Source organism: Asterias amurensis, chromosome 15 (assembly GCF_032118995.1).
Source record: "Asterias amurensis chromosome 15, ASM3211899v1".
NCBI classification, from domain to species: Eukaryota; Metazoa; Echinodermata; class Asteroidea; order Forcipulatida; family Asteriidae; genus Asterias; species Asterias amurensis.
In genome coordinates, this window is record NC_092662.1 from 7,014,169 (window position 1) to 7,038,406 (window position 24,238).

The 24,238-nt window shown below is 40.1% G+C and overlaps 1 protein-coding gene and 1 long non-coding RNA gene across 2 annotated transcripts; both read left to right on the top strand.

Annotated features, from left to right (window-relative positions):
- The first annotated feature begins 1,368 nt into the window (after positions 1-1,368).
- Positions 1,369-22,981, top strand: LOC139948333 (regucalcin-like). The gene is made up of 5 exons (XM_071946468.1): positions 1,369-1,646; positions 14,461-14,643; positions 19,563-19,778; positions 20,929-21,060; positions 22,237-22,981. Exons 1-5 carry the CDS (start codon positions 1,493-1,495, stop codon positions 22,443-22,445), a joined length of 894 nt encoding a protein of 297 aa, XP_071802569.1. The 5' UTR covers positions 1,369-1,492; the 3' UTR covers positions 22,446-22,981.
- On the top strand, positions 3,767-5,619 carry LOC139948334 (uncharacterized). The gene is made up of 4 exons (XR_011787434.1): positions 3,767-4,000; positions 4,309-4,397; positions 4,774-4,887; positions 5,003-5,619. It is a non-coding gene; the product is annotated as an uncharacterized lncRNA (long non-coding RNA).
- Positions 22,982-24,238: the final 1,257 nt, after the last annotated feature.

Sequence of the window (24,238 nt, forward strand, 5' to 3'; positions counted from 1 at the left end):
CTCCCGATAACACGGCTTCCATGAGCACCTCGTACCGTGTCAAGAACTCTGAGTACTACAAAGTTCCCTCTGCAATTTGGATCGTACCCTCCCATCCTCTCGCGACCGTGCCCACGATGACGATGCTGACTCTGAACCTGTGCCTCACCCCCCGAACCGCCAGACATTCCCAAATAAACTATCCACTCCAGCCGATAGTGGGTCCGACGCTGTTTCCGACAGTGCCAATCCAGCTCCAGATTCTAGTCCCGACCACACTGTGCCTGACGTACACCATAATGTGTACACTTTTATTTTGTTCTCGAAGCCATCATACTTTCTCTGAATATGTTTTAACTGTGCATTAACCACGAATGCCTGTTGGCTAAAAATATTCTTCAGTGAAGTAACATGCTCACTTTTGTATACACCAGGCACATGCGATAAATAAGGTTGTAAACATTACGTGGACACCAGGCGCTTATCAGCTATTTGTTTAACCTCATTATTGCAGTGTTGAAATTACTATATAATTATACCTGAAGTGCCTGATGTACACCCTATGTGGACATTGTAATTAAATATGCAAATTAATATGGTTTTTGTTGCACTTAGAAAGCTAAAAACGCACCAGTACTACCAGTTGTGTTCATGTGAAAAGTATAGGCAGGCCCTCGGATAGGCAGGCCCATGGCTTAAAGTGTTACCTTTGAGTGTTACCTTTGAGCTTCCTAAACGCGTCACTTACTCAACCCAGACGTTTGAAAGACTTTATTGTCGAACTTTAACTTTCCATTCGGCATTTTCGTTTTGCTGGGGCAGAATAATCCCCAAAGGCTTGAGGGCAGTCGACCCCTATGACAGCCTTTTCCCAGTTTATATTGTTAGTTTAGGTTAGACATTCGCCTTTTGCCTTTTGATTGCTCACTCAAATCTGCCGATTTGACTGGTCTATTATTATGGGAACATTCTACATTGCTACATCATGTTTGTTTTGATGGCCCTCTTTTCTCCTCTTAAGAATAATAAACTACAAAATAAAGGCATACCAAAAAGCATGTTATGTTGGCGTAACGCCCCCCAAAAATAGGGTAGGTAGGTAGGGATTCTATAATGGCAAGCTACAGTATAGTCTAGATTCCAAGCCGTCCAATAAACTAAACCATACCGTGGCGGGCGCGCTTTGGCCTATTACAACTGCGCGCAGTACACTATCCAATATCAAGCACCATAGTCTTGGGCCAAGACTACAACTTACTGCACACACTTGTAAAATGAAGGAACGTTCGTTCATTACAAGCGTGTACAGTTGTTGCCGTGCATAGATCGGAACGTTGGTTGTGTGTGATCGCGCAAGGTCTTGAAACCAAGACTACTATTACTACTACTTCCATAGTGTTGCGGGGTACCTCCCGCTGGTCAAAGATCGCTTTCGTTGTTGGCACCCCGTTGTTTCTACAACACTCATACTCATCACAGCTTTTTTGAGAAGCTAGAGAAGAAACTCAACATAATGTCAGTCACAGCTGTGGTGAAAAACTGCGGTATTTTACTGGAGAGTCCGTACTGGGATGTACCTAGCCAGACCTTCTACTTTGTTGACATTCTAGGGCACACAGTACATCGCTACAACCCTGCGAACGGAAGCCATGAACAGGTTAACGTGGGTATGTATACTCTCTGGTATACCATTGGTTACACTCAAGTAAATTATTTTAGGCGCTGTAGTACTCCTTTTTTGAAATGTGTCCTTTTCGGTCGTATTGACAAAGTTTAGAAAATAAAGTGAGCTGTACATCGTCCTAGTACTAATAAAGACCCTTTGACATCAAGGCTACATTTGGGTCTACCAAGCACATATCAGTATGACGGTCATGCCTTGACACTTGAACTTTGAAACTATTGTTGGATATTATCATTACTATAGCCAATGCGGCCTGCACTTTTGTATTATAGTATAGGTTTTCTCGGTCAAATTCGGCAAATGAGCAGCCAATTTAATTGCCATGCGTTCGAATTAAAGCTATTTTGCCTCTCCGGTTTTTACTGCTTTTCAAATTCAGAATTCGGTCATTCAATTTCGTTTTGAGGCATTTAAGTTCCTAGCATACTAATTCTTTTTCGTGACACACAATCATCATTCAATTTAGCAAAGCTGGTTCGACTAGAGATTTTGCTGATTTAATCATTTTCAATTGCGTAAAGAGGCAACCAGTTTCGCTCACCGAGCATTCAAATAAGTACGACTATAAAGAAATACGATTAAACAGACTGTATAAGGCAAACCGTTTCGTACCTTCACAGGTTCAAGATGGAATGCTCCCTTCAAAAAGGTGAAGTCGAGTTGAACAATCAATCTTTCAAAAAATGAAAATTTATTTTCTTTATTTTATGTTTCCAGTAGACTTTACCTTGGGCCCCATAAGGGTTGTTTTCTTCTTTATTTTTTCTGGAGACCTCCAATGGTTAACTGACCAAGACCTGACATTTGAATGTGTTTGAATGTTTTTTGGGGTTTCTTTTTTGAATGTTTTTCCAGATGTTGTTTTTTGTAAATATTCACCAACCATCTGTTGGCGTGCCAGACATCTTGGCATATTATGTTCAAGAGTGCCAAAACATTACTCGCATGCCTTTAATATTCGTATAAGGAAACAACAAGTTAACAAGCGTTTTTAAGACTACACAACTATCAGAATTGACGAAAAAGTATAATTGAATAGTCTTAAAATGAAATCGAATGACCTTTTTTTAGTAGCATTCGATTTCGTGCGAAATAGAAAACTGGTGGTTAAATTGGCTGCTCATTTTTCGAAATTGATCGAGAAAACCTATATCAATATTATTACAAATAACTTGCTTCATATATCATACAATAACTTGCTTCAATATCATACAAAACAAAAAATAAGGTGTAACGTCATTAGTTGTCAAGAAAGGTTACGTAAGCAAATGTTGTTGCTAGGCTTTATTCATTTTCATGCTCACGTATGACGTGTGTACGTACGTTCCTGGCGTGACAAATTGTAACTTTACGTCTGCTAAAAACTTGAGATTTGTTACAACACATTAAAGGGGGGGGGGGTACAGAATTGGTAAGAAAAAACCTCGTTAAAAATTCCTAAGATCACAGATTTACATAACACTTACACGGTTTAATGATGATGATAGTAGGAAACATCCCTTGAAATATTTCCGTCCAAAATTCCATATTTGATGAGAAAGAAAGAAATGTAATTTAACGATCGGACTTTATCGCTCCGGTAGCGTTTTATTCATTTTTTTGAATCAATTTCGTAGATACTGCCCTCACACGACAAATAAAAGCTGTTTTTTCACTCAATTGGGCACACGTAAATAATTCGCGAACGGTCGGTTTCTATGGTTCGCAGCAATCGTCGTTCTGAATGATGATCGATCTCGCCGCTCCCATAACACTTTAAAAACTTTTTTCGAGCGCGCCAAGTTAACCCACCGTTGCATACGAGGTTGTGTTGTGTACATACACGTAGTCTGGCTCCCACACCCCAAATCTCTGACCTATGTTTACATTAAAAGAGGTCAAGGAATATGTGGTCAGCAACTAGACTAACTTAAACTCGTGCACCCCATCCAGTACACACACGCACGGCCCATTGAATACTTTTGGTGCACACTCCATCCACACTCGGCGCGCCGCCGCCGGGGGACTACCGATGCAATCAACCAATATTTTGTCAGCAACAATGGATGATCGTACCAAAAACGGGCCGTCCGACACTCGCAGAGAGTGCAAAAAAAAAAAAAAAGATCTAAAGCAAAATATAACAAGGACCATAAAAAGACGCTGTCTCTGCTAAACACATCGACGAAGCTTCCAGTTTCCGTTATGCAGAGATGGCGTTGAACATCAGTAGAAATGAAAATGTCGTGTGCTAGTACTTAGTAGGTTGGCCACGTTTTTACTGGATAAATACGTCGTCGGCCAACAACATGCACCATCGAGGAGAAGAAGCAGCACCTCCAGTTCCAGCCCTATGAAGTGAGTATTTTGTATTTTAGAATCCAACAAACCCCTCACATCATCCACATCATATCGAGAAAAAAAGAAAAGATTCATTAAGAAAATCTTCACCGTCAAAACTCACTAGCACTCTGAAATCCCTGTGAATTCATGATTTTATTTTTATTTCACCTTTTGGATCCCACCTTTTTATTTATTATAATGTTATAATTTAAGGGAACCTTGAAAAACAAAATCTAGACAATTAGACTGGCCTCTGTATCGAATGTGTTCAGTCACTCACTGACAATATTAATTAAAGCTTTCTTATTTATTTCCACATCTAGAGGCCTACCAATGGCTGTTTCAAGTTCAACACCTGTGGAGACAAAATCACTAGAGACTATCATGACAGTGACTCCATTTCCTCTGGATTGTAAGTTAATTTTACTTCTATGTTTTTGCATTGCTAATAATAAAATTAATCTTTTCAAACCTCCTCCAAAGACACTTGACACTGGTAATTGTCAAATACCAGTCTTTTCATTTGGTGTTTCTCAACATATAACAAACCTGTAAAAAGTTTAGCTCAATTTGTCGTCGAAATTGCAAGATAATAATGATGAAAAAAAAAAAACCTTGTCAGACAAAGTTGTGTGCATTCGGATGTCGGATGCTTGATTTCGAGACCTCTAAATCAAATTCTTAGGTTTCTAAATCAAATTCGTGGAAAATTACTACTTTCTGGAAAACTACGTCACTTTAGAGTACGTTTCATGACATTTTTGTGTTCTTATTTTTTTCAAATTTAGCATCAGTGTCAACTACAAGGTTGATGGCCAGTTTATTTACCCCCAGGAATTTGAGGGTGATATAACCCTACAAGATGACGATTTGTGGAAGCCAGTGATGTCATGTAAAATAGGGTAAGTTTTTTGTCTTGTTTTTTAAACTAAAGTACCGGTATGCAATTACTTTTATTGTACATACGCAACTGGCATTATTCTATACACAGCTGACATTATTCCATGTATTTTTTAGAAAAAGCTGTGAAGGACTTCAAGTGGTTGCACATGCTGAACAAGTCCACGGAATAGCCGACGAGGATGAGGAAGAAGCTGCACAACTTGAAGATGAGGTTGCCTTCACATGGTCGGGTCTACACTGGATCTTTTTAGATCTCACAATGTTTTATACTATGAACCTCTCCCCATTACTCGTTACCAAGTAAGGTGTTATGCTAATAAATATTTTGAGTAACTACCAATAGTGTCCACTGCCTTTAAAGTGCAGTATTGATTGAAAGTTGCTAAATGTACATACTGGATGTAAAGAAAGGCAATGCCCATGTGTATTTCTGCAACAAATACATTCCTCATCTGTTGGCATTGGTCAGCAATGTGTACAAGTACGTACACCACTCTAGATCTTGAGCAGGCCGAGGTTGGGCTGGCTGCTGTGGTTGCTCGTGCAAAATGTCGAAGATGAGACCTGGGCTTCTCTCTGCAGCTTGCAGCAGCAACTGCCGAACTCCTTCGATTGACATATTTGCAATGCCCTCCTGCGTAATTAGAAATTGGCAATGTTTAATTATTTTGATTCCCTATCTATATTATCAGACTAACCTTACATTGATGACAGTATACTACAAAAAATATGTTCTGGGTTTGTAGCTACTGAAATTGTGCAGGTTTATGAGCTGTATACATGCAGTTCGTGCTGTAGGGTTGTCACTACCTACAGCATCCATCTATGTACACCTGTGTACATGAATCCCAGTATGTTGGATAAACACTTGGATGTGGGTGGTTTGCAAATAAAAGGGGTCCAAGTAGTCTGCAAGTCTACAAAATCATAAGTTTCAATAGAAATATACAATGTACATGTGGGTTTGTTTTACCTTCAAAATAAACTTGTGCATTCCAATTATCTGCGCTAGTTGTATACCCACAATTCTTGCTAGCAGTCATGGCTGATGTGTTTTAACATTGGTATTTAATTATTTATTTGACAGATTTGACAATTGAATTGATTGTAATCAAGTCCAACAAGAGCTTTGGATTTTGTTGTTCTTAGGTGTGAACATTATTTAATGTAACTCTACAGTTTGATTGTCGAGGGATTTATCAACCATGGTAGAGCCAGAACGAAAGTTATGATTGGGGGGGGGGGGGGTGAATCCCAGAATTCTAGTAGTAAATTTGTTCTGTTTACATGGTTTTTTTTTTATCATAGGCCTTTCTGTGTAGTAAATAATTGATGAGGAATTTAAAATGTCAATAAAAAGTTAGAATATTTTTGCCCAACTTATGTACCACTATGTGATAACCTGTAGTTGATTATTGTGTTAGCGCCCTCTATTGACTGGTTGTAGAAAAGGTGTTTTGTAGTTGTGTTGGCATCCATCTTGTTGTTTATTAAAGTCATGTACACATGGTTTCGTTAACCTAATCCAGTGAGTTAAGTCAGTAATTGAAGTTACTACATTTTGGCGACGAGGATGGGATCCTGCTAAACAGGGAGAACATCCAGAAGAAATCTCAGTATGAATACCTTTGGGAATATCGGTGAATTTCAAGATGAAAAGGACAGTGAAGCATGGCCTCTGTATGTGGAACGATTGAAGCAGTTTTTTGAAGCAAACGATGTAGAGGATGCTGGTAAGCAGATAGCTATTTTGTTAAGTGTTTGTGGTGCTGACACATATAAGTTGATATCAAGCCTTGTAGCACCAGCAAAACCAGGAGAAAAGACTTTTGATGAACTGATATCGATTGCTAAGGATCATTTCAACCCACTACCCTCGGTAATCGTTCAGCGATATAAGTTTAACACACGCATTCAGCAACAAGGAGAGACAACTGCAGAATTTGTTGCTGAATTACGCCGTCTCGCACGACACTGTGAGTATGGGTCTACACTAGAGGATATGTTGCGTGATCGCTTAGTATGTGGCTTAAAGGATGAGCGAGTGCAACGAAGGCTGTTATCAGAGCCCTCCCTTAAATTCAAGAAAGCGTGGGAAATTTCACAAGCCATGGAGCTAGCCATGAAGAATGCCAAAGACCTTCAAAGAAACCTCGAGTCTTTGCCCGTACCAGTGGCCGCTGGACCCCTGCAGCAAGCCAATAAAGTTGCTAGTAGTACCAGCGCCAGGGGGCCTAACCAAACAAGGCCATATCCACAACAAGCACAGCCCCACAAACAAGGTACACACTTCACTAAATGTTATCGATGTGGACGCACGGATCACTCTGCAAATGATTGCAGAGTACGTTCGTATATTTGTCATAACTGTGGAAAACAGGGACATCTAGCCAAAGTTTGTCGGGGTGGTAAATCGTCTTCCACCCCAGTAGAGTCAAAAGTCCACAAGGATAAAGCGTACTGCATGGAACCTGACTTCGAAAACCCTGTGAATGCAGAAGCTAACTATACAATGTATAAAACCTCGGCACAAAACAAAGAGCCACCGCTTATCGCAAATGTACTGATAAACAAATGTAAGGTCTCAATGGAAATTGACACTGGTGCTTCTGTCTCCATCATGAGTGAGACCACTTATGATTCCATATTTAAGCACAAGAAACCTTCTCTTCGTACCGGGGAACACGTCGAGTTACGAACTTATACAGGCCAGAAAATACCTGTGGTTGGTACGTGTTCAGTCACAGTAGAACACAACGATCAGAAGACTCAACTCTCACTTCTCATTGTGTCGGGTCAAGGACCAAATCTTCTCGGACGAGATTGGCTGCGCCATCTTAAGTTAGCGTGGCAAGAAATTCACCATGTCAGGCACACTGATTCGACTGCTGAGATTATGAATCATTATGAAGAGTTATTTCGGGATGACTTGGGTAAACTAAAAGGACAACCTGTGAAAATAAATATCAAAACAGATGCAAAGCCCAAGTTCTGTAAGGCGAGAACCGTGCCCTTCTCCATGAAAAAACAAGTGGAAGATGAACTCGATAGACTCCAAAAGAGTGGTGTCATTGAACCAGTAACATTCTCGCGTTGGGCAGCACCCATTGTTCCAGTGATTAAAGAAAATGGGCAAATCAGAATCTGTGGAGATTACAAGGCCACAGTAAATCAGGATGCTAATGTTGACTCATACCCCCTTCCTCGAGTGGAGGAATTGTTCGCTGCAATGTCTGGTGGTCAGACATTTAGCAAGCTCGATCTCAGTCATGCTTACTTGCAACTTGTGCTCGATGAACCATCGCGTGAACTTGCGACAATTAACACTCACCGTGGACTGTTCCAGTATACGAGAATGCCTTTTGGAATTTCAGCTGCACCCGCCATTTTCCAACGGACCATTGAAAGTTTGTTAGCTGACATTCCCCAAGCAGTGGCATTTCTCGATGATATCCTTGTTACAGGTAAATCTGAATCAGAGCACATTGCTAATCTTGATCGAGTACTTACCAGACTACAAAGTGCAGGCCTCCGACTGAAACAGGAGAAATGTAAGTTCTTCGCACCAGAGGTAGTTTACCTCGGACATCGCATAAATGCAACAGGCTTGCATCCCACAACGGAGAAGGTGCAAGCGATAAAGGATGCGCCAGTCCCCCGTAATGTAACTGAGTTAAAATCCTACCTGGGTATTCTCAACTACTACGCAAAGTTTTTGCCCAACTTGTCGTCGCTCATAGCCCCTTTGCACTGTTTGTTGAGGAAGGACACCCGCTGGTCATGGGACACAGCCCAGGATAAAGCCTTCCGTGAATCTAAGGAATTGTTAGTTTCAGCTCAAGTTCTGGTGCATTACAACCCAGAGAAGGAGTTAGTGCTATCATGTGATGCTAGTCCATATGGTGTGGGCGCAGTGCTGGCCAACCGAATGTCCGATGGAACAGAACATCCAATTGCGTACGCATCACGTTCCCTGTCTCCACCAGAGCGTAATTATTCGCAACTAGACAAGGAAGGATTAGCAATGGTCTTTGGAGTAAAAAAGTTCCATCAGTATGTGTACGGTAGGAAGTTTGAGATATCTACTGATCATAAGCCGTTGCTCGGTTTATTAGGTGAAGGGCGAATGATACCCCCCATGGCATCATCCAGAATTCAGCGGTGGGCACTTACACTTTCCGCTTATGATTACCAGTTGGTCTACAAACCAGGGTCATTAAATGGTAATGCCGATGCACTGAGCAGATTACCATTACCCCATACACCTTCGCATGTACCAGTTCCAGCGGATTATGTCATGGTCATGGATCACATGGAGTCAACACCAGTCAGCCCAGAGAAAATTCGCCTTTGGACAGGCCGAGACCCGGTACTGTCACAGGTGCGATCATTTGTGATGAATGGTTGGCCAGCAGAATGTGCAAATTCAGCATTGCAGCCATACATCTGTCGTAAAACAGAATTAAGCATCCAAGACGGCTGCATAATGTGGGGGTCACGTGTTGTCATCCCCCCACAGGGTCGCCAGCGTCTTGTGGAGGAGTTACATGAATCGCACCCTGGAGTGTCACGCATGAAATCGTTGGGTCGCAGTTATGTATGGTGGCCCTGCATGGACAAAGACATTGAGAGTAAAGTCAAACAGTGTTCGCCATGCCAAACCTCACGTCAATCGCCACCAGTTGCACCACTGCACCCATGGGAGTGGCCCCAGCGTCCATGGTCACGCCTTCACGTGGATTATGCAGGTCCGTTTATGGGACGAATGTTTCTCATAATTGTTGATGCACATAGCAAATGGCTAGATATACATGCTATGCATAGTGCAACGTCACTGGCTACAGTAGAGAAGCTGCGTCAGACCTTCGCGACACATGGATTGCCAGATATTATTGTTTCCGATAATGGCAGTAATTTCACCAGTGCAGAGTTTCAGGAATTCTTGAGAAGGAATGGCATTAAACATGTCCGGTCCGCGCCATTCCACCCATCATCCAACGGGTTGGCTGAGCGTGCAGTTCAGTCTTTTAAGGCCGCGATGAGACGTATGAATGAGGGTACTGTTGAGACAAAGTTGTCACGATTCTTGTTCACATATCGCACCACGCCACACGCCACGACAGGAATTTCCCCAGCTCAATTGTTGATGAATCGTCGACCGCAGACAAGACTTGATTTGGTCCGTCCGGATCTTCGACGTCGAGTAACCAACAAGCAATGTGCACAGAAGGAACATCATGATAAACACGCAAAACCTCGCTCGTTTAATGTGAACGACACCGTTTATGTGCATAATTATGCGCCTGGCCCTAGATGGATGGCAGGGCGTGTAGTATCATTGTGTGGCCATCTTATGTACACAGTCCTACTTGAGGATGGTCGTGTGTGGAGACGCCATGTTGATCAAATGCGTTTCCGAGATGTGTCAACCACACCCAGTTTGGAGCCAAATTGGCCCATTCCTTCATCGGAGAGGGAGGAAATGGTTGGTGAACAACCACTTGTACAGATTGACAGTACACCATCAGTGGAAGAGCCAAGTCCAATGCCAGCAGAGCAGACAGGCTCACAGAACACAGAACCAGACATTGAACTTCGCAGATCCACACGCGTTCGCACCAAACCTGAACTCTATGGATTTCCAGATCTGTGACTCTAAAAAACACAGTTCTTCTTTTGTTACCATGGAAACAGTTGTTGATTAATAATAGTTCCTCATGTAACAATGGAACCAGCCAATAGGTTAATGTATGTTTTCCTACAGACCCGTAGGTGTTGGTTCTGAAACTAATTCTCTTGGATTTAATGTTCTAGTGTTCAAGTTGTTGTTTCCTTAAAGTTGTTGTGTTAAGTATTATCTAAAGGAGGAGGAGTTGTGATAACCTGTAGTTGATTATTGTGTTAGCGCCCTCTATTGACTGGTTGTAGAAAAGGTGTTTTGTAGTTGTGTTGGCATCCATCTTGTTGTTTATTAAAGTCATGTACACATGGTTTCGTTAACCTAATCCAGTGAGTTAAGTCAGTAATTGAAGTTACTACACACTACTAGTGAATTAATTTTAAATTGATGTTTACCCTTAATCTTTGCTGCCTCTGTTTACGAAGAACAGTCACGGCCTGGGCTTGTGGCAGAGGTTGCAGTGCCGAAACCCTTCTGCCTCTAGTGCCCCTGGCTGCCCTTCCTCTCCCCCCTCTTGATGATGCCTCTCACCTTGTGCTGCCTTGTCCCCTTACTGTGCCTAAGCTTGTCCCCTTGCTCGTCTGCCTTGCCCACTTCTGCCCTCCCTTCCTCTGGTTGTAGTATGTAGGTTAAAGACATGATCTTTTTAATTTAATGATTAAAAAGAAAATAATTCAGTTCAGTCTGAAAGCTTACTGTCTGTTTATAAATAATTTCATAAAAGTATGTATCATCTACAGTATCATCAGAGAAATAGTTTTGCGTATAAATAGCTTGAGATGATGTGAAGGCTTACCAAGATGCGACTGCAACAATTACAATATGATTACAAAGCTGGACCTCGAACATAAATTTGTCGATTTCTTTTTGGTTGAGAGGTTTATTGGATCAGTGTAGAAAAGCAGAAGATTAAAATGAATAATGGTCACTCTAAACATGCACACACGCACGCACTTCACAAATAACGCGCACACATGAGCCCATCATGACTAGTGAAAGTATAATAACTTATTTTTGGCAAATTATTTTGTCTACTGAAATCTGAGTTTTTTTCTAGCCAAACTACACTCTATAGGGCCATTGTATCCTTGGATTTGTCATATTCATGGTGCTTGAGTAAGCATGGATAGATGTGTACGAATTGCATCTCGTTCTTCCTAAAGTCAGAAACTTAGATTTCACATAAACACAACACTGGGTTGGGGGAGAGGGCTATTTATGTCATCGATTCCTTACCTGACTTTGTCCTTCCAATTCAGGTGACCACACTTCTTCATCGGCACGAACCACTTGTGAAGAATTCGAACTCATTTTAGTTTGTAGGCTATTACACGAGATACAGCTAGGACGACTGTGTTGTACAATAATATACAACATTCATTCACAGGTGCGTGTACTGTGATGTGTAGCTGCGTTTGTTGCTAACTAAAAAAAAGTATCTTCTGTAAACTAAATGCTATATAATTACTATCCTCCATTCTTTATTCGAGGAAATTTTCATTATAATGGAACTAACCCCCTGTTATGCACTTATAGGAACACACATTCTACCTCTACTCAAGACCCATGGTTGAGAAAGCCGATATGGATTAATAAAAATAAGTGTGTAAATACAAAAAAATACAGAAAAATAAATGAATCACGTGAGCCTAAACGATAAGGATAAAACTGCCATTGCCACTGTCAAAAGACATTGTTGAGGCAATATATAGGCTATGTACAGTATACCGAGTTAAAGAACCACTTGTCGTAACCCCCCTTTCAACCTTGATTTTGGCCTAAAGTTTTTTCCCTGTTTTTGTTGCTCGAAACAGAACAATTAGTCAAGAAAAAGAGATAGATTTTTTAGAATGGCTATAGTTTCCGTGTGGAGGGATGCGTCCGGGCTCGCCGGCTGCCGCATGGCCGGCGGCCCGACGGCTGTGTGTAGGCGCGGACCGCCCGGGTTGCTTTGCGCCCGTCATGTGTGATGATCCCAGTATATTTTGTTGTCGTTGTTTACGTTTTCACATAATCCATGTACTTTACCTTATAAAATACAATGTAGGTATAGCTCCACGGAGACGACAAAATTTCATTTCATTTGTAATTGAGGAACTCATACATAGAGCTCATGAGTGATGGCATTGTAGGTCCATAACTCCCTCCGACGAGAGGGTTTTGTGCCAGTTACATAAAAAAATATAAAATAAAGCAGCTATTAGGTCTATTATATCATGGATCGGTACCTCCATGATTATTTGGTCAATCGTGGAGGAAGATTCTAATTTTTTTTTATTATCTTACTGTGAATGATTCCTCTTTTTTTTTATCTAATTAGACACGACACAAATGTATGAAAATAAACTTCATAATTATCATGTTGTTATAAATTATCTAACAGGTTTTTCTCCATGTTCATCGGCAGTACTTTACAATTGTTTATGAGCTTGGCGTATTTTTCCACTGTTGATGGAGTGTCCCCCCCCCCCGGCCGTGAGCACCATCATCCCTGTTCAAGTTGAAGTAGTAAAAGAGTATGCTGATGCTGTATGTATCAAAGACATAGAGCTCTTTTGACGTTAAAGGAACACGTTGCCTTGGATCGGACGAGTTGGTCTATTAAAAGCGTTTGAAACCGAAATGCATATGGTTAGAAAGATGTTTTAAAAGTAGAATATACTGATCCACACAAGTATCACTCAAAATTGTACGGTTTTCCTTTTACGTCGCGAACTATCACGGTCGGCCATTTATGGGAGTCAAAATTTTGACTCCCATAAATGGCCGCCCAGGAAAAAATTCCCAATGAAAAAAATCAATGGGATTTAATGGGATCCCATTGAAAATTTGAATGGGATTAATGGGATACAATGGGATTGGGGTGGAATTTGGGACATCTTCAACCGGATCTAATGGGATCCACAGGGGATCCCATTGAATCCCCTTGAAACAATGGGATCCCATTGAATCCCATTCAAAATATCAATGGGACTCAATGGGAATTTTTTCCTGGGCGACCGTGTTAGTCGACGAGGTAAAAAGAAATCCACGCAATTTCGAGGCATATTTGTGTAGATCATTGTATTCTACTTTTACAATATCTTTCTAACCATATGCATTTTATAACAAACGGTTACAGAACGCTTTTCAAAGACCAACTCGACCGATCCAAGGCAACGTGTTCCTTTAACCACACATACATGATTGTACACGCACACACCGCGCGTGTGACGGAGGGCCTCATAGACCTTTTCGCAAATACTGGGGCGCGCGCGTAAAGCTTGGAATTAGGTGCATTGTGGTCTAGCTGGTAGCAAAATTTGATTCATATCTATCCCACAATGCACCTCATTCAACAGTCTGCGCTTGCGCATTGGTATTTGCGATAAGGTCTATTATTAATGCAGATGAACCTTCGGTGACCTTTCAGTATACAACCGCAAACGGCCAACTCGCAAAACCCTGAGTACGAATGAGTATTTCAACGGCTGTCCGTGCTGAAACGCATGAGGGCGACATTCAAAATCTATCTATGGAAATTTGCAAGCCTGGACCGTGCATGGATATTCGAATGATTTAGCGGCAAAAGTGTAATCGGTTTTTCACTATTTTCTCGGGACTCAGATGGCCGATCGATCTAAAACTTCTACAGGTTTGTCAGTTTATGTATATGATGGATTACATAAAGTGCTTACACTGCCAGCAACTATGTTATTGGTAAAACCAATTCTGTAACGTTCCTTTAACTGATGTTCACGTTCACGTTCACGTTCACGTTGCTCGCGTAACATGCAGCTAAACCTCCCCACTGTCACTAACAGCTCAACAGTGAATGTTCAATCGGTTAAAATAATCAAATAACTATTCATAACTGTTATTTCATGCTAACTTGTTCTTTCTTTTTACCCAGGTGAAATGGTAGGAACAGTTATTAAAACAAAGTCCGGCAAGATCATGTTAGCCTCCAAGTGTCGATTTGCATATCTCGATTGGTCAACCGGTGCATTGACAACAGTTGCCAATGTGGATAAGGATTTACCTAACAACAGATTCAACGATGGGAAATGTGATGCCAAGGGTAGATTTTGGGCAGGTCAGTCATTTTTACATCAAGTCAAACATCATTTTGTTCAATTTATAAGTTATGATCATCAACTTGAAAAGGTTTCGCAATTGTGGTTCTCTTGTACCATTTGTGTCTTTAGGTTTTATATTGAAGACACTGGACACTATTGGTAGTTGTCAAAGGCTAGTCTTCACAGTTGGTGTATCTCAACATATGCATAAAATAACTAACCTGTGAAAATTTGAGCTCGATTGGTCGTCGGAGTTGCGAGATAATAATGAAAGAAAAAAACACCCCTGTCACACGAAGTTGTGTGCGTTTGGATGGTTGATTTCGAGACCTCAAGTTCTAAATCTGAGGTCTCGAAATCAAATTCGTGAAAAATTACTTCCTTCTTGAAAACTGTGGCACATCAGAGGGAGCCGTTTCTCACAATGTTTTATACCATCAACCTCTCCCCATTAGTCGTCACCAAGAAGGGTTTTATGGCAATAATTATTTTGAGTAATTACCAATAGACTGTGCAAGTCTCGCGCGCACCGGCGCGAGAAAACACGACAACTGAAGAACTTTATTTTTTTATGAATCAAATCTTTGCTTTAATTTATTCTTAATGCCGAATCTGAACAACAAAAATACCATATAGAACTTGTTTAAATTAGTTTTAGCAGTTTTAAACAAATACACAATTATCGGTTAAAGTCTATATATAGACAAAAGTAAAACTCTGGGACAAGGATGTTTGTTTGATCTTAAACTTTTTGAAACCCCTTTTGTAAATCTTCGCCCGAATGTGAAACTACTCAAAGCTGGTTTATACGCGGACGCACGATGGTCGCAAGGGCGTTAGATAAACGCGTGACGCAGTTTAAAGAGGAAGCCGACGCCTAAACGACCAATGAAAAGGCTTTTCACCCCGCGCGACCAAAACAAGCGTCTGCGTAAGTTTCGTGATCGGAGATGGGCACAAATTCTTAATTTTTACACAAGTAACCTGACCCGAGGTCAAGTTTAAATATCGGTTTTTCTTCGTTATTATGTTGACTTTATTTTTACTTTTATATATGATAGTAATTAGTATTACATTTTTAACAACATATGTCATTTTTATGGTCATAAACTACATTAAACTAAAGTAATGGACAAAACAAAATCTCCCCAACGTAAAACTCCATAAGGTTGGGACCACAATGGTCCCGGAAGTTCAAATCCGCGCGAGACTTGCACAGTCTATAGTGTCCACTGCCTTTAAAACCACATGGATTAAAGATGACTATGATAGAAAGCTCCCCCTCAAAATTATAACTTGCTGAGATGTTGCAGAGAAATGAATAAATCACTTTCACACACACAAAATCAGTGAAACGAAAGTTATTTTAGCATTTACAACGGATTAACACGACTCTTCCGAAAGCATTGCTGTGTGGTTTGTGATTAATGAAGCTGAAACTTCTAAAGGTAAATTATATTACACTAGCGGGATGCCGCGCTTCGCGCGGCACCCCGCTAGATGAGGAGGATTCTAGTATACAAATGTTGTAAAAGGTAATGTGGGGGCAAGGGAGGTATTCTTACAGGTAATAATCATTTCGTAGGATTGGATTAGAAATTGTATTTATAATCGGTATGGAAATTTGTCATTAATGTTGTATTTTGATAAAAATTAATTGTTGAGCGTGCACAACTTAGTTGCGAAACGTCGCGACGCGTCGCCTCCCCTCCTCACCTTCTCTCTTGCGTTCTCCAACTCAAGGAATTGGTGTTCGTTTCTGGAATTGAGCTTTAATATTGGGGATGGGTATACTTGGCAATGATGGTAATTGGCATGATATGTAGGGTATTTCGTAATATTTTAGTGTTGATCGAGCGGGCCAACGCATTATCCGTAATGTGGATTATGTTTCGCGTCATTTACGCATAGTTTTAATTCAATCGGCTTTTGTCATTGTGTCAATTTTATCCACTGCACTGAGTATTTCCCAGCTAAGATGACTGTAAGGGTAATAATGCTTAGTCGACTAAAAATATAGCACGTACACTGCTCCAATGACACACTTATTTTATTGTGTTGAGCACATTTTGGTATAATTCAGTTACACGGATTTGAGTGGTCTAAGTCTGGTCTCCCCCCTCAACAATAATCACCGCTGCTAATAGCACAGGAGAAATCCGACTAAAAAGGCTTGTATGAAAGTGGTACCCTCTTCTAAAACAAACTCATAATCACAGCCACTAATAGCCACGGAGTTTATCTGACTGAAAAGGAAGCTTCGAAGAAGTTCTGGTATACAGCAGATAAAAAAAAACCGCGCCAGTTGGTATGGACTTTAACGACAAAGTCAATTTCTGCAAATTGTATTGAAAATAAATATATTTAATGATTGGTTGCTATAACTGTTGAATGATTTTTGCTTTGTTTCCAATGACGTGTACACGATTTTAGTCTAAGGCCCCATTCATAGTGATTTATTGAGCGTACGTCCAACGACGCATACAAAGTTGTCCGAGCACCAAATAAAGCGAGTTTTCGGAACATGCTGTGCAACATCTAATCTACTGTTTTTACCACCGCTTTTGGGAGTAACAGAGCGTCGGCCTCATTAATTTTTAGTTTATTGTCATATCAATTAATGTAAACTTTCTGGTCAACATCCGCCGGGGCGCGCGCCCCGCGTGACGAAGTCTCCTGATAAAACATCCAATTTTATAATCATGTTATCATAATTATCTGTGGAACCCTATACAAACTAAACTAATAGAAACGGTAATTTTATTGTCAGCTACCCCTACTTCCTCTCACTTAATTCACTTGCAGAAAACATTTGCCTTGTTGTTTTAATTCGTAAAAAGTACCCGATTCAGCTGCACATGAGAGCTCTTTCGATAACAAAACCCGACGGCCGATTGCTTAATACAAAAAGGATTTGGCAAAATCTACATCCCGAGTCCTAACCAAACTGCGTTCTAACAATTTTGTTGCTTCAGAACTTTGAATGGAATGTTCGTTTACAGCTTCAAAACAGCCGTTGATGTTTCACAAAGTTCGTAACCATGAAAGCATACTATTCTTAAACGGTGATTTCATGTACTCTTTTGTAGGTTTAACTGGAAAAACCTATACAATGTATATGAAAAGAATCAGTAATGCATTTACTTTCTTTTTGAAAATGTTTCAACTTTTGCGTGTATACGTTCTGTGTGTGGGAGTGACATTATGGACTGTACCACTAATGGTGCAGAGTTAAATGGAACAAATAAAGTTTCACAACAACGGGTTGCTGTTTGATGCGTTTAAGAAATGCTGGAAAGTTGGGTAGGCCTACATGAGTGACTTAATTGTAATAAACACATATGTAACAGATGCATGTATTAAAGCCTAATGTTTTTTATTTAACACCCGAAATTAAACCCCCCTGTACAAAATGGTATATACACAATGCCATTTACCCCTCTGCGAAACATCAACGAGTCACTCTGGAATGTTAATGGGAGTCCGAGGTTGCCACCCACTTCAAACCTAAAGAGGTGGCTCTGTGTGCAGCCTACAGCTCCCCCCTTAGACACCAACAGGTGGCCCATATCAAAACCAGACAACCACAGAGGTGACTCTGTGCGCAGCCTATGGCTTCCCCCTTCGACCAACAGGTGGCCCATATCAAAACCAGACAACCACACATGTAAGGAGATATCGCTCGTGACTCAAGCCAATCAGACAACTCGTAAGAGGGAGTTCGGTGCAGGGTTTTGTAGACTTGCAACCCGACGTCTGTAACGATACAACCGTGTTGGATTCCACAAGGATTCCATGCCACTGGACCTTCTAATTTTCAATCCAAGATGGCGCAGGTTACGCATTTAATAGTATAGATACATCTTCATTCACAATGTTGAGTAGGCAATCATGTCAAGGCAACAATCTTGGTCTACAAAAAGTACCAAAACCTTTCGAGCACACCCACATTTTCTTTTGGTCTGTTGTTACTTTAAACTATAAACACTGATCTGGCAAATAGTCAAACATTCATAATCCTCATGCATCCTGCTCACGACCAGTGTTAACATTAATGTATCAAATTCAAACTGCTTACTAAAATAACAAGGGGCCGTCTTCATGAACAAAGCAGGCATGAGGCGATGACGTAGTGGCGCGGTCCGCTTAACCAATGAACAATAGCCACACCGTGTCTACTCAACATGACCCTGTCTACTCAGGGATCGGGTTGTAAAAGCCAAGCTGCACTTTGTGTTTATACTGTTTGTTTGTAAACAAACTGTAAGGGATGCACGCATGGTTCCCGTGTTCCATAAACCTGATTAAGTATGCACTTAATCTTCATATAGATTCCTCTAACAAAGCAATATGCCTGTTGGTCATGATGACACGGACTCTCTGAATGCTAATCTTACGTTCGATTTTTGACCACTATTTACGAATACATAGTCTGAATACAGTCTTATTTGTCATATACACTCATGAAGAATTGTAAAAAAAAAAAAAAAAAATGGGTTCAGCGAATTACCTTTTCTACGGCTCGAATTAAAACTAACTCGGAAGGTCACGTGATTATTCTAACCACTTTGTGGTACAAACTATCACGCGACATACGGTTTTTGAAAAATGCCCAAAAAGGGCTAAATTTGATGATTATTTTAGGGACACTGCTCTTCTCCATTCATGGAAGACCTGTGAAGTCATATCTTAGTCTATTTTGTAGTCCAATTCAGCCGGTGTGCCCCTTTAACTAGAGAGAAACATCAAGCACAGCTGAATAAATTGAGCCCCAACATAGTACACAAATAAATCAAGGGCAAGATGTCAGCAAAAAATAATGAAATAAATTATGGATGTAAGTTAATCTATTATTTTTATAGCATAAAGAATAGGAATGATTGCATTATTTTGAACAAATATATCAACTTGCGCTACCTAACTTTATACAACATAGGAACCATGGGGCCTGAGTCAAGTCCTGCCGTCGTCCTACCAAAACAGGGCTCCCTCTTTTGTCTACATCCTGACAAGTCAGTCACAAAACATGCTGAAGACCTAGACATCTCCAACGGGATTGCATGGAGTCTTGATAATAAGATCATGTACTACATTGACTCCCTAACCAGGATGATTGAGGCATTTGACTTCAATCTAGAAACTGGTGAAATAAGTAAGTAACCACAAGTGTTCATTGGTTGTCAGTATAATAACACTGGGTTCTTGGATAGCAATTTATCACATCCCGTAGGTTGGGGTATCAAAGTAGTGCTCATCAGTGCTCATTATTTGTTTTTAACAGGATAGGCAGAGCTATGTTTTAATAACAATAATAATTGTGGCTTCTTATATAGCGCACATGTGTCCGTCACTCAGTGATCTCCTGGCACTGGTAACATACAGTATTTCCTGCATGATTTGGGACCATGTTTTTAAATAATGATGAGACCTAATCCTGATACTGCATGTAATGTTTGTACAAGGTGTGCGCAATTAGCTACCGATCGGACCAGGAACACCGGGGCGAACCCCTTCTCTTTTTGATAAGTGCACTGGGTTCTTTAACATGCATTACATAACACATGGGACCAACGGCTTAACGTCTCATCCGAAGGATGAAGCAATGGTAAAGTGTCTTAAATTATGAGACTCTTGCATGTATGCAGCCACTGCCGGAATTACTGTGGCAAACCCCTTCACTTCACAGGACGTACAGCTTTACGTCCCATCCAAATAAGGAAACAATTATGAGAGGTCAAGTGTCTTCCATGGGGACACAAAGTGCCACAAACGGGACTCGAACCCACACTCTTCTGACCAGAAACATGAAAGCTTGAGTCCAGTTCGCTTGAACGCTCGACCATGACATCCCAGTTATTTTGGAAATTAGTTATACTAGTAAGGGAATAAAAGGGTAGCGACTCGTTCTTAAACTGCCGTTTAAAACCAACAGGACGGGGCCGTACGATAAAGGCCCTCGCCTTCGGCTCGGGCCTTTATCGTACGGCCACGACCCTGCAAGGTTTTAAACGGCAGTTTAAAAACCGAGTCACTGCTCTTTTATTCCATTCATAAATGCGTTTTTGATTAAAAGACGTAATAAAGTATGAAACTATGTAAAAACTTATCCGTTTTCCTACGTCCTTGAGCACTGAGACAGTTTTCGGATATGCATTCGTGTGCGTAGTATGCGTATCCGAAAACAACCAGTTATAAACAGCATTATCAACCGTTTAAACACCCCACGTGATGCGCTCTCCACCAATAAGAATAGACAAACTGTTTGAGATATTTATGAATGATGCTTTATAAATATGTTGTAGGTAATCGACGACCAGCTGTTAAGCTTACGGATGAGGAAGGTTTGCCAGACGGTATGTGTATGGACACTGAAGGAATGCTGTGGCTAGGATGCTACAGCAGTTCAAGAGTGAATCGCTACAACCCTATCACAGGTTTGTATTTAAACTTTCAGAAACTCCAGTCAGGTATGAGGCTTTGTTTTTGAAAGGCCCAGGGCACAAGGGCATTTTCTGATTGGTATGGGAATTGTGAATTTCTATGGGAGGATTTTAAGGGGCACCAAGGCAATGACCAGGGCAGCGGAGGCGATGGCCTCCATCAAGTAATATGCCTGCCAGATAGCTTTCGACTTTCGACTTTTATTAGCATAAAACCTTACTTACTAAAGTGTGAGAAACTTCTCCCTCTGAAGTAACGTTATAGTTTTCGAGAAAGAAGTAATTTTCCACAAATTTGATTTCTAGACCTCAGAATTAGATTCTGAGTTTAGGTATCGAAATCAAGCATCTGAAAGCACACAACTTCGTGTGACAAGGGTGTTTTTTTCTTCCGTTATTCTCTCGCAAATTCCGAGTTCAAATTTTCAGAGGCGTGTTATTTTTTTATGCATATTGAGATACACCAAGTGAGAAGACTGATCTTTGACAATTACCAATAGTGTCTAGTTTTACTCGTCCAAGGTTTTATGCTAATAATTATTTTAAGTAATTACCAATAGTGTACACTGCCTTTAAAGAGTGAAGCTGTTGGTTTTGGGGGCTGGGGGGGGGGGGGGGTCGTGCACGCTCAGCATTATCAAAATATTGGGAAAGAACCATATTTTATTTGGGTATTGAACCCTTCCAGTGTACAAAAGCACCTAGTACTCGGTCCTTTCCAGAGACGGGGAAACACCTCAGGTATATTGTACTCATTGTAGGAGTCAGTTTGAATTCATTAATTAGCAGCGGGGACCACAACAACTTTAATAGTTGCATCTGGGATATAAGAAATTGAGTTTTCTGTCCTCCTGAATTTGGAACAGTTCCCTCGCGAACTTTATAAAGGGCACATCAGAAAAAAACATGACCTTTAAGGCCAAGTCACCCTGCAGCGATAACGAACACGATACGATCACGACGCAAATAGAACGCATTCTATTGGTTGATAGCGAATTCTGTGTGGAGCAAGTCAACCAATAGAATGCGTTCTCTTTACGTTGTGATCGTTATTGCTTTCGTTACCGCTGCAGTGTGACTCGGCCCTTACTGTGGTTTCTTTAAAATCTCAAATCGATTTAAAAGCATGGACTCTTTTTTATATATTTTTGTTTACTCGAAATTATTTAGGTGAGAAGCTCCAAACCGTCATGTTTCCAGTAACCAACATAACTTCCTGTTGTTTTGGGGGACCTAACCTGGACGAACTCTACGTGACTTGTTCTCGAGCAGGAATCAGCGATGAAATCGTGAAAAACGAGCAACCCTTGGCTGCTTCGATATTTAAGGTCACAGGATTAGGGGTCACTGGATTCGCTAGTAATGAATTTGATGATTAATAAACTAATCAATTGAATGAAATATGAAACCTTTTTTGTTATGAATTAATTAAGTAGATTGTCTTTACCAATAATGTACAGGGAATTATGGGGTTTTTGTTTTCGCTGTGAATGGTTCCGTTGTGTGTTTTTTTGGTACGGGCCACTTAAAGGGTGTGCACAGCATTGTTAAGATTGGAAATAAGAATGTTTACAGATTCGCTCATAACTTACAAAAGATGGTATTGAATAAAGTAATTTAATTTGCTTGAAATGCTTCAGTTTGTGAAAAAACGGGAACAATTAGTTTGGATCTGGCAAGTTCAATACCTGACAACAGATAGGAAGGATGTTTACTATTTTCTTTTCACTCAAATGACAGCCTCAACTTCCACATATCTGTTTAGTCACATTAAATAGTGTATGTAACTGTTGTAGGACAAAAAACACAATGTCCACAGATTTACACTAAACTTACACAGTTTGAAGATAATGATATCAGAAAGCTTTCTTGAAAACATTACGTGCTGAGGTGCTGTAGCTTTTGGGAAATGAGTAAAACAATGTCATGAAAATTATTTTAAGCATTTACAAACGTATTTTCATGACATTGTTTTACTCATTTCTCAAAAACTACAGCACCTCAGTAAGTAATATTTTAAGGGAAGCTTTATCTTCAAATGGACATTTTGAAAAAGTACTCAAATCCTTTAAAGGGTTTGGGTACTTTTGTTAACTCAAAAACACTTTGTCCACATATAAACATTAAACTTAATACACGGTTTGGAAATAATGTTGGTAGAACGCTCCTCTTAAAAGGTTACTTGCTGAGGTGATGTAATTAATTTTTTTTTTTAGTAAAACAAGCCAGGAAATTAGTTTTCTCTCTAAAGGCAAACATTATTTTAGCATGTCAAACGTATTTTGGTGACATTGTTTTATTCATTTCTACAGCACCTCAGCTAGTAATATTCTAAGGTTGGCGTTCTACTAAACATTATCTTCAAACGGTGCAAGTTTAATGTAAATCTGTGGACACTGGTTTTTGTTTGTTTTTCTTTTGTTTTTCTTTTACAAAACAGGTATACGTGATAACCACTATGACAATTAATGGTAAAACAAACCTTTGGTAAGAAGCATCCAACAGCGTTTGGTGGTATACATCATCTTAAACAAAAATTCACTCTGAAGTGATTTAGTGATGTACTTAAATAATTGTTTTTTTATATCTCGTAATGGTTTTCTGTAGTTTTAAAAATATAGGTTTTCCCGGCCAATTTCAGCAATAAATCATTCAATTTCATTAACATGCATTCAAATTAACGCAGTTTCCCCTAATCCTCTCAAACTATAAAAAATAGGGTTTCTTTTTAGCTCTTAATGCATTCAATTTAGTTTTCGTGCACACATGATTGCATTTTTCTCGTTCAGATTCGCTTTCAGTCATTCTATTTCATTTATAGGTATTCAAGACTGCACTTTGACCATTCTAAGTTGAGTTGACTCACCGAAGCAAACATGATTTTGCTGCTAGTTTGAGTTTTCTTTTTCATTTAAGTGCAACGAATTTAAACTTCTTTGCATTCAAATTAAAGATGAGCTATGGCTTTATGAGATAACTGGGAATTATAGCTCATTTACATTATTATTTGCACCATTTTTTTTTTTTTTTCTTAATTGAAATAATTGTTCTTTTGCTTTGTTACCCTCAAAGTCAAAGCCTGTATCCGATAACTTTTAAATGAAAACTAAATCTGTTGCTTTAGCCATGAGATTTTGTTGCACTGGTATTTATGTTGTTTTCTTTGTTTCTG